General features: G+C 32.7%; 1 protein-coding gene across 1 annotated transcript; it reads left to right on the forward strand.

The window, feature by feature from the left end:
• Positions 1 to 971: 971 nt before the first annotated feature.
• LOC119599509 (ankyrin repeat and zinc finger domain-containing protein 1-like) lies at positions 972 to 10962 on the forward strand (the record flags this gene model as incomplete). Its single annotated transcript, XM_037949269.1, is given in 13 exon segments — positions 972 to 1062; positions 1321 to 1524; positions 2334 to 2411; positions 2577 to 2677; positions 2968 to 3082; positions 3409 to 3563; positions 4175 to 4397; positions 4681 to 5016; positions 5726 to 5836; positions 6219 to 6357; positions 6936 to 7077; positions 8322 to 8507; positions 10537 to 10962. Coding segments are annotated over 13 exon segments (2064 nt in total), but the record flags the coding sequence as incomplete, so codon positions are not given.
• Positions 10963 to 11436: the final 474 nt, after the last annotated feature.

Here is an 11436-nt window from a genome sequence, read left to right on the forward strand (position 1 = left end):
TTGCCGAAGATGGTGATTAATGAATATATTTTGATATATTTTGCCATAAAAACTATATTTTTTCCTCTCCATTATTATATTATTTTTAAGTTTCTTTTTTATATGATTGATACTTACAAGAACGTACTACACTTGATCATTATTGAAGAATATTAGATGCATTTTCTGGTCGATGCAGAGCACGATCATTCTTGATAGATGCAAAGTTCAATAATATTTTATAATATATATATATATATATATATATATATATATATGTATATAAATATGTATATAAATATATATATAGATATATATATAGATATATATATAGATATATATATATAGATATATATATAAATATATATATAAATATATATATATATAATATATATTATATATATATATATATATATATATATATAATATATATATACAATATACATATACATACACACACACACACACACACACAAACACACACACACACACACACAAAAACACACACACACACACACACACACACACACACACACACACACACACATATATATATATATATATATATATATATATATATATATATATATATATATATATATATGTGTATATATATATATATATATATATGTCTATATATATTATATGTATATATATATTATATATATATATATATATATAATATATATATATATATATATATATATATATATATATATAATAATGTATATATATATATATATATATATATATATATTTATATATATATATATATACTATATATATTATATATAGATATATATATATATATATAATAGATATATATATATAATATATATATATATATGTATGTATGTATGTATATGTATATATATATATATATATATATATATATATATATATATATATATATATATATCTTGATTATTACTTTGTACATTTATGAATCCATCTTTAATACCCACACCAGATAATGACCTTAATTCCTGCAGATTGTGCCATTGCTTGCTGGGATTCGCATTGCAGAAGGGAGTGCAGAGTACGATGAAGTTGCAACCCAGGCCATGGCATCACCTAGTAAAGGTTTGTGAACAGGGGCATACCTAAAGATTTTGTTTTAAGCCTATAATGTTTATGATTATAGGTTCATAAAGAAAAAAAAAGATCAATATCCTCCACAATCTGACATTGTTCTAAAAATTCATTTCATTAAATTTGTCTTGAGGGTTATATGGCCGAGAAAATACCTAAAGATAGTAACCAGTTATCAGTACCTCATTTTGCAGATATATTACCATTACTCCCCCAATTCTCTCCCTTCTCATTCACGTACCACGGCAGAACACTGTGCCATCGGTCTACCCATGTTCCGTCCTAGCGTCCCCAGCACGGCCTCCGAGTCACAGTGCTCCCTCTGCCAGGTTACCTTTGCCAGCCGTCAAGAGCAAGTCGGTCACTACCGCCTGGACTGGCATCGTTGCAACCTCCAAAGGTCCTTATCTGGCAAGCCCCCACTCACTGAGGAACAGTTTCTGCAAGATATGAGTAAGAAATTTTTTTGTTTTTTTTTCTTCTTTTCTCTTTTTGTTTGTTTGTTTGTTTGTTTATAAAGTGATTAGTTTTCCATTCCATAGAGTGGTACAGTTTCTATTTTGCTGGGTGGCTTATTTTGCAGTGTGATGAGTTTTTAGTTTTACAAGATTTTCTTTTTCTTTTCACAGAGGATGTATTTTCCATTTTGTAGACCCAGAGGTTGTGGGGCAGATAAGCATATATTTAGTTCAGGTTTCCATCCCTCGTTATAATTCTTTCGTAGAAGAGGAGGATTAAGCAGTTAGCTAGCGGTAATTGCTGTTTATATATATATATATATATATATAGTTATATATATTATATATATATTAATATATATATACATATATATACATATATATAATATATATATATATATATATATATATATATAATATATATACAATATATATATACAAATATATACAAATATTATATACAAATATATATACAAAATATATATACAAATATAAATATATACATATATATATATATATATATATATATATACATATATATATATATATATATATATATTTTATAGTATATATATATTATATATATATATGTATATAGATATATATTATAATATATATATATAATATATATTAATATATTAATATATATTATATTATATATATAATATATATATATATATATATATATATATTATAATATATGTATATATATATAAATATTATATTATATATATATATATATATATTATATATATATATATATATATATATATATATATATATATATAAAATATTTGATTTTAGGTGATGTGTCTAGCTTATCGGGATCAGATGACGATGAGGAGGAGGAGGGGGAGGAAGGCAAAGAATCCCCTGATGAAGGTAAATATGAACTTGATATTAAATACAAATTATAATGTTTTTTTTTCTCACATGTTAATTGTGTTTTTATCCTGTGAAATGAATCACTCTCATTCATACTCTTCTGTGACATGTCTGTATTTTCATTATGTTCTTATCTCTAAAGAATGATGATTTCTATTACAGATGTTAGTAATTCTGTACTGAGGAAACAAGCCAGGATGTTCTTCTGTAATGCAGATGGAAATGTGATATCAGTGTACAGAGCCATTTTGTTCAACAAAAAGGTCAGTATACTGTGCATAATAATACTTAGATAATATTTGTTCTTTCTTTCTTCTTTTTGTTCCCTTTTTCTTTTTGTTTTTAACAGCAATAAGATTTGACAGGAAAGGTAAAGTTCAGTAGATTATTATTATTATTTATTTATTTATTTTTTATTTTTTTTTTTTTTATTATTTTTTTTTTTTAGCACTAAAGTTAATTGAGATGATAAAAGTTCCTGTAAACTTAAGTAGATTGCTTTCTGTTTCCTGTCATTTCTTTTCTGAAGTAGATTTTTCAATATTTCTTACAGAAGGAAATGTATGGGGAACAGGATGTGCTTCAGCGTGTGCTTGCAGCCCCTCGCAAGGTCAACGTTGCAGTTATTCTCCTTGGTGGAGGCCACTTTGCAGCTGCCGTGTTTAAAGGTGTTGAAATTTAGCATTTTCTTTCAAGGATGGTAGGGAAATGAGAGAGAGAAGAGGGAAGAGAGGCAACAGGGATAGAGGGAGGGGAAAATAGAGAGAGAAAGTGATAGTTATATTAATTTAATGGTAAACATATCTTCATAAGAATGATATAATGACTATATACTCATAAGAGCTACTACTGAGTTTATATACATTTTTTCAGCAGTCTGTAGATGATATAAAGAATCACTGTAAATCAAATATACACATCATTTGTGAACTTGAAGTCAGTATCCCCTCACTGAAAACCTGTAACACAAATATTTCTTTATGAAATGGAGCAGGCAGCGAAGTGATCATCCACAAGACCTTTCACAATTACACTGTTCGAGCCAAGCAAGGAGGCAGCCAGAATGCCAAGGATGGTCAGAGCGGAACCTCACACCCAAAGTCCAGTGGTGCTTCGCTCAGGAGGTACAATGAGCTGTCACAGCAACAGGTGTGTTCTCTGAGAAGATGCATGTAGAAAACATTTCTCTCTGCCTGTCCTAGTCTCCCTCTGTTTGTCTGTGTACATCTCTGTGTCTGTCTTGTTCTGCTTCTGTTTCTGTGCTCCTCTTTCTGTCTCCTTTTCCTTTTCTTGCTGTTTCTCTCTTTCTCTATGTCTTGGTGTGTGAATGTTTCTGTGAATCGGTCACTGTCTTTCTCTCTTTCTTTCTGTTTGTTTCTATCTATTTCTACATTTTTCTCTTCTTGTTTCTCTGTGTGTCTTACTCTTTATTTCTTACAGTCTGTTTCTATTTCGCTATCTCTTTCTATCTATTTTTGTCTTTTTTCCATCTTACTATTTCTTTCTGTTAGCTTTCTTGATGCACCATACGGAAGGTTGCCACACCAAGGTTTCATAAAGGGTCAACAAATATTTTAGATTATAGAACTTAAATGGAAGGAAAAATGCATCACCTATTTTGAAAATTTCTGTGCAAAGTCTCAACCAACAGCCAAAACTCCTGGGTAATTCAAGGTGAATAAAATTTATTTGTTTATATTTATATCTTTGCCTGTTTAAATGAAAGTAAAATAATTTGCTTACACACTTCTCTTCTGCAGCACATCCAAGAGCTGATGGAGTCTTGGAAAACCCACCTTGAGAAATGTGACCTCATTTTCTTCCATGCCAAGAAGCACAACCGCAAGACACTTTTCTCTGGCAAGAAACCAATCCTCAATCCAAAGGATGATCGACTGAGGACCATACCTTTCCCCACGAAGAGAGCAAAGTTCTCTGAGGTCAAGAGAGTGTATGGGATGCTTTTTGAAGTTCTCATTCATGGTAAGCCAAAGCAGGAGCTGTAAATAGTAAGCGAAGTCAATGCTTTGCTTTTCTAGAGCACAGACTCAGTGAGTATGTTTCTTCATGAGGTGTTTCTGCTACTACAGTATTTGTGTTTGTGCCGCGGAAATAGTCTAGCGTACATTTACTATAGACCAAATAAAGTAATTTTTGAAATTACTCTGTGTTTTTATATAATTATAGTCATTGGCAAAAGTTTGTAATAGCATGTAATATATAGAAACTGTTTGTCTTGAACTGATCTTAAGGCTTTCATCAACAGGGACTGAAGATGAATTTAAGACAATGGTCAAGGACTCGCTCATCGGGGAGGTCAAATCTGTTACTAAAAAGAAAAAGGAGGCAAGCCCCAAGAAGAAAACAAGTCCAAGAAAGGAAGCAAAGAAGCCCAAGAGCGAGAGAAGAAATGAGGTGCCAGAACCGTGCTCGTCTTCCAGCGAGTCTCTTGTCGATGATGAAGATGACATGGTGATGACCATGACCATGATGTCCTTCTGCATGAGGGATATAGGGGGAGGAAAGGACTGCTCGTTTGACCCAAAAACGCTGAGGGAGTTAGAGAGAAAAGAAAGAGAGCAGCCAAAAAAGTCTAAAGAGGGTGAGTTTTGTCATTTTTAAATAAGGAAGGAAGGTAGGTAGGAGGAAAATAGGTAGATAGGGACAGAGGGAGAGAAATAGGTAGGGAGGGACAAGGGAAGGAAATAGGTAGGGAGGTAGGGAAGGAAATAGGTACCGATGTAGGGAAATAAGGAGGCAGGGAGGGAGGGAGAGAGGAGAGAGGGAGAAACAGAGGGAGGGAGGGAGAGAAAAGGGAGGAAGGGAACAGGGGAGAGATGGAGGGAGAGGGAGGGAGGGGTGAGAGATAGAGAGAGAGAGAGGGAGGAAGGGGTGAGAGAAAGAGAGGGAGAGAGAGAAAGAGAGGGAGAGAGAGAGAGAGAGGAGAAGAGAGAGAGAGAGAGAGGAGAGGAAGAGAGAGGAGAGAGAGAGAGGAGAGAGAGAGAGGAGAGAGAGAGAGGAGAGAGAGAGAGGAGAGAGAGAGAGAGGAGAAGAGAGAGGAGAGAGAGAGAGAGAGGAGAGGAGAGAGAGAGAGAGAGAGAGGAGAGAGAGAAGAGAGAGAAGAAGAGAGAGAGCGAGAGAGAGAGAGAGAGAGAGAGAGAGAGAGGTGAAAAGATAGAAGGGTAGTGCAGAGGCAAAGCAGGAGGAGGAAAAGCTGTAATGTATAACATCCTGCAGCCATTGATCACCAGTTCGTTTTATGTTTTTGCAATTCATCCATTCAATCATATTTTTCAATCCTTACATTTCAGGCTCCAAACACAAAGAAGTAGTTTGGAATGAGATATATACCTCGTGCAGGACAGGCAACAAGGACCGGCTGGAGATAGCACTAAAATTTTCCTCACCTTCAAGTCACAAGGGTAAAGAACTAGACTCTGTATCAACCATAACAATGAGGGTTTTGTTAAAATTAAAGGGAAACTGAAGTTCAAAATGCTACAATGATGTCTTATTATGATTAAAGCCTTGAGTTTGATTAATGCCTTGTGGTTGGATTTCTGTGGAGATGTATTTTTGTTCTGTCTAAACAGTGTCAGGAAAAGATAATAGTAATGAAGTAGATGCCAAAGTTACTATGGTTTCATTCCTGAACAAAAGAAGTGATTACATTTATTGTTATTGAAGAAAAGCAAATGTTGAAATTGGAATTTTTATTCCTATTGAAAGTGCTTATTGAAATCACATGCTTTTTATTGCAAACTTCTGAAATAAATGTATAATTCCATTATTTTCTCTCACCAGGTAATAAACAAAACAAAGCACTGATGACCTCACTCCAAAATGTGCAGATTCCATCTGATCTTTCACTTATAACTTTTGGCAAGAAAGACCGAACTATGTTGCACATAGCAGCAGAAAGTGGACACAAAGATATTCTGTGGTAAGGCAGGGGAATTTTATCAGAGAGGGAGAGGGAGAGGGAGAGGGAGAGGGAGAGGGAGAGAGAGAGAGAAAATGAGAGAGAGAGAGAGAGAAAATGAGAGAGAGAGAGAGAGAGAGAAAATGAGAGAGAGAGGGAGAGAGAGAAAATGAGAGAGAGAGAGAGAGAGAGAGAGAGAGAGAAAATGAGAGAAAAAGAGAGAGAGAGAGAGAGAGAGAGAAAATGAGAGAGAGAGAGAGAGAGAGAAAATAGAGGAGAGAGAGAGAGAGAAAATGAGAGAGAGAGAGAGAGAAAATGAGAGAGAGAGAGAGAGAGAGAGAGAGAGAGAGAGAGAGAGAGAGAGAGAGAGAGCAATATAGCACAAAAGTAATCAGAAAGAAAAGAAAATAATAGTAATGCTGATAAAAAGATTACAACATAGAAACAGATGGTACAATAGTAAATCATATAGTGCTATCTCATCAATAACTTTCTTCTCTTTATTGCCACATACTAGAGAATCAAAAATGGTGATGTGTGTTTTTCTTCATACACTTTTTTCTGCTTCCATCCCACCACAATCCTCTACTTTTGAATAGGTGTCTGCTAGAACATGGTTGTGATCCAGCTGCCTCAGATAATAAGGGCAGTTTTCCATTTAATTTGTCGAAGGATAAAGAAACGAGAAACACCTTCCGTCGTTTCATGGCACAACATCCGAAGAAGTATGACTACAAGCAGGTAATAATGAAAACATTGAACATGGGTCTTATTTATTTTGATCTTTTGGCTTAATGAATATGAATTTGAATCATGACTGGATTTATGCATGTTGGGGAGTTATTTTTAAAAATCACATGAGGGTGGCTGAGTGTATGCTAAAGCAAAGATGAAAAGGGGAATTCCTGTTTTATATGCTCCGTGAGACCAGAATTTAGATTTTGGAATTTATAACCTAATTTAACCTAGCTGAAGAAATCGAGAAATTAAGTTAACATAACCTATTCTCACCAAAATCATTATAACCAAAATTAAACCAACCCTAACTTTAATATATTAATAACACTTTAGCCTAGTAGAACCTAACATAGTAAAACCAAAGTAAGATCAGGCTAGAGTAAACTTAACTCTCCTGTTCTTGATCAGTTTCTTTCAGGCCAGATACCGCACATTGGTTTTGCCACATAGAGGGTTTTGAACCGTTTGTCTTTTGCGATTCAGATGAATTTATTTGAATCTATAGACATCCTTCCCTAATGCCTTGAAATTTAACTCAGTCTCTTGGAGTTTAAATCCTGTTGAAGATATTAGCTTGTCAGTACAGATTACTACCAGTTAACTATCACAGTCTTATCATTTTGATGCACTTTGCATCAGATTCTATGAAGATATGTTATTGGAACTTTACCTAAACTAATGAAACCTAACATTCAATAATCAAATCTAATGTAACCTAAACTGATATAACCTGACTTGACAGAGCCTAATCTAAACTAATCTGAATTATCCTATCTTCGCTTGCACAGATCTTAAAGGTTTAAAAACTTGACTTGATGTGGAATCTTGCCTAAAACTCTGCAAAATGGCTTTGGCTTATACAGAGCTTTGATTTTATCAGTTGTGGCTCTGTAGGAACTTTATATATTGCTATCCATAATTCTTGTATACCAATCTATTTCTCACTTTGCAGTCCACTTCTTATATTTCAGCATATTCCTCAGATTGCACTGACTCTCATTGAAAATATAATTAACATATTGTAATCGATTCCTCACTCTCTGCAATCCATTTCTTGTATTGCAAACCAATTCTTATAATAGCAATTTCCCATTTCAAATATTTTTGTCATACTTTAACCCATTTCCCATTTCCAGTCCTCATAAAGTAGCCCATTTCTTGGATTGCTCAGGCATGCAGCCCCTGATTGTCATATGTCTTATTACAGTCCATTTCTTATATTATAACGCATGTCTTACATTGCACAGGCACGCATTCCGAGCCCACTGACAGCCGAGCAGGAAGCAAAGGAACAGGCAAAGGAGATGGAGAAGAAGAAGGCACAGGAACAAGCCAGAGAGGAGAAGGAGAGGGAGAGGAAACGAAAGGAAGAAGAAGCCAGGAGAGAAAGAGAAGAGAAAAAAAGGTTTCTCAAATTAAGTGACAGAGAGAAGGTACAAGGTGGTATTTTTTTCTGTCGCTATTTTCAACTGCTGCTCTTGCTTATGTTTGTATTCTCTCTTTATTTTCTGCATTTTAGAAAATCAAGTTCCATCACTGATTATTTTAATGAGTCATATTAGTTAATAGCTTTCAGACACAGATATCATTTTTATAAAAAAGAGTTTGCATGGATAAAAAGAGAAAGCGAAAGGAACTTCAAAAACCAACGAAAGTCAACAGGGAAAAAAAAATTTTCTTTTCAAGGAAAATCAAAAAGAAGAATGCATTTTTTCATTTCACGGGTTTTAGTTAGTACTCTGAGAGCAGAAATTTGTAGGTGATATTTTTGGGATAAGAAATTAAATAATCAAAATACGGGTCCTTTGTTTATTTTGGAAGAAATTTTCTTTTTGTGACCATATAGTTTTACCCGGCCTTTTTTAAATTTTTGTTATTACCCTTTTGCATATTTGTTCCTCACCTATTTTTGACCAGAATGAAATTTATTCATGGGCAGGAAATTCATGACTTAAACTGCAGTGGAGGTCTGCAGCACTACAATCAAAAAAAAATTTAAAAATTTTAAAAATATCCCCACACAAGCCAACATAACAGGCAATTAAAAAACTAACTGAAAGTGTTTCCAAAACTTTGTGTTTCGACCGAACTTCCCCCATTCCCTTGCATTAAACCACAATCACACAAAAACATAAAAATAAAATATCTTTTAGAATAACTTTTGAACCAACAAAAAGTTTTTTCTTTTCATGGATAAAAGACTATGTGTGTGAAAAACGTAAGTGAACATTTTGATTCTGTAACATGAAATATTTTCAATACAGGCTACTGATGTTTGTCTTGTTAAATGTATTTTTGCTAGTTTTGTAAAGGTGCAAGAGAAACTGTAAAAATACAAAAAAAAATTTTGGGGAATTTTGGTTTGGATATCAGAATGCATATATGCATTTTGAAGATGCTTTGAAAAAATTTAAAATTTGTGTGCAGTGAATTTCTTTGTCAAGGAAAATTTTGAAATTTTTCATTATTTAAAATCAAAATAATTCATGCAGATTGGGGGGCTATGTTTAATGTCTTAATAAAAACATTTAAATACATGATAAAGAGATGTGTTGAATACAATATGGTCAAAAAATTAAAGTCTTAGTTGTGACTTGCACTACATAAATGGGAGAAGGAAAAATAGATAGTTGATATAAAAATTCAAAGAGAAAGAGATAAAGAAAAAATATAGTTGTTTTCTGTAGGGAATCTATAAAACCCGTACAGAGAAAACCACTTTCAGGAATAATACTAAGATACAGAGTGGAGAATTTGGGAAAAAGTAGGTTGTTGCAGCTAAATTTATAACTACCACCCGGTTTCTGTTTTGTGGATTTTGTTGCACAGGAACTTTTGCAAAATAATTTTCTGATTTTGAAGCATCAGTAAACTAAAGCAAATAGTAAAAGTTGCTTTGGAATTTCCTATCTTGTTTTATTTTAGAAAGGACATATATAGTAATGAAATTTTTTTTACACATTAATGACTCAAGGCATGCTTTGTCAACAAGGAGTCTGTTATTAGGCCTACCTGATCTCACTTGTTTACCCTTTTCTTGATTGTCAGAAAGATTACTGTTAGTATTGTAAATAAAATTGTGATAATCATAATGTCAATGATGATTACAATAACAGTAACATCAAAAATAGCATTATAGAGACAGAAAAAAAAGGAATGGGGTAATCAGGTGGGGCCAGGCAGGTTCATTAATTGACTCGTTGGTGATTAAACACTTGTGGACCCATTTATATGTAGACAAAATAAAGTGGACGGTTCATGAAAAGTACCAATAGGCTGAAATTACAACTCGATTATAAGTGTGTGTTTGACAGGGTAGATCCTTTTTGACCTTCACAATCCTATGTTTAGTAAGATACAGTGCTGTTGTATAGATCTTTTCTTCCTTTAAACAGCCAACTTTTAAATCTACAAATGATTTCATTAGCAATGAAATAAAGCCTCAACTCCACAACCTTTCAGAGGGCTTTGGCAGCTGAGAAGCGATTCCTGCAACAGAAACAGAGCACTGGTGCTGTCCCAAGCACACCAAAACAACGCTGCTTCATGTGTGGGAAGGACATCACAGGCATGGTGCCCTTTGAGTACAGTGACTATAAGTTTTGTACAACAAAGTGCGTCCGTGAACATCGTACAAAACAATAGAAACTACAGTTGTTCAATCAACAGAAGGATTAGATATGATAAATGATGAATGCCAGATGCTGGAACAATGAATTCTCTTGCTCTGTGATCTTGTTTCTAAGGACGTTTGGGATAGTGGATTCTCATATTCTGTGGTCATACTCTCAGGTGTTCACAACCATTAATTATTAAGTGTTGTAGGATATTTCCCAAATATCCAGTCTACATTTTGAAATGATGTTGCCTTTATTTATTCACATTTATGTACATATATATATATATATATATATATATATATACATATATATATATATATATATATAATATACATATATAATATTATATATATATATACACCATATATATACACATATATATACACATATATATATACATATATATACATATATATATACATATTATATATATATATATATATATATATATACATATACATAAACATATACATGTACATATACATGTACATAAACATGTACATAAACATGTACATAAACATATTCATAAACATATTCATATACAGATACAGATACAGATACAGATAAAAGATACAGATACAGATACAGATACAGATACAGATACAGATACAGATACAGATACAGATACAGATACAGATATATATATATATATATATATATATATATATATATATATATATATATATATATATATATATATAAAATATATATATATATATATAATTAAGCAAACCCATGCATT

Source organism: Penaeus monodon, chromosome 43 (assembly GCF_015228065.2).
Source record: "Penaeus monodon isolate SGIC_2016 chromosome 43, NSTDA_Pmon_1, whole genome shotgun sequence".
Taxonomy (NCBI): Eukaryota; Metazoa; Arthropoda; class Malacostraca; order Decapoda; family Penaeidae; genus Penaeus; species Penaeus monodon.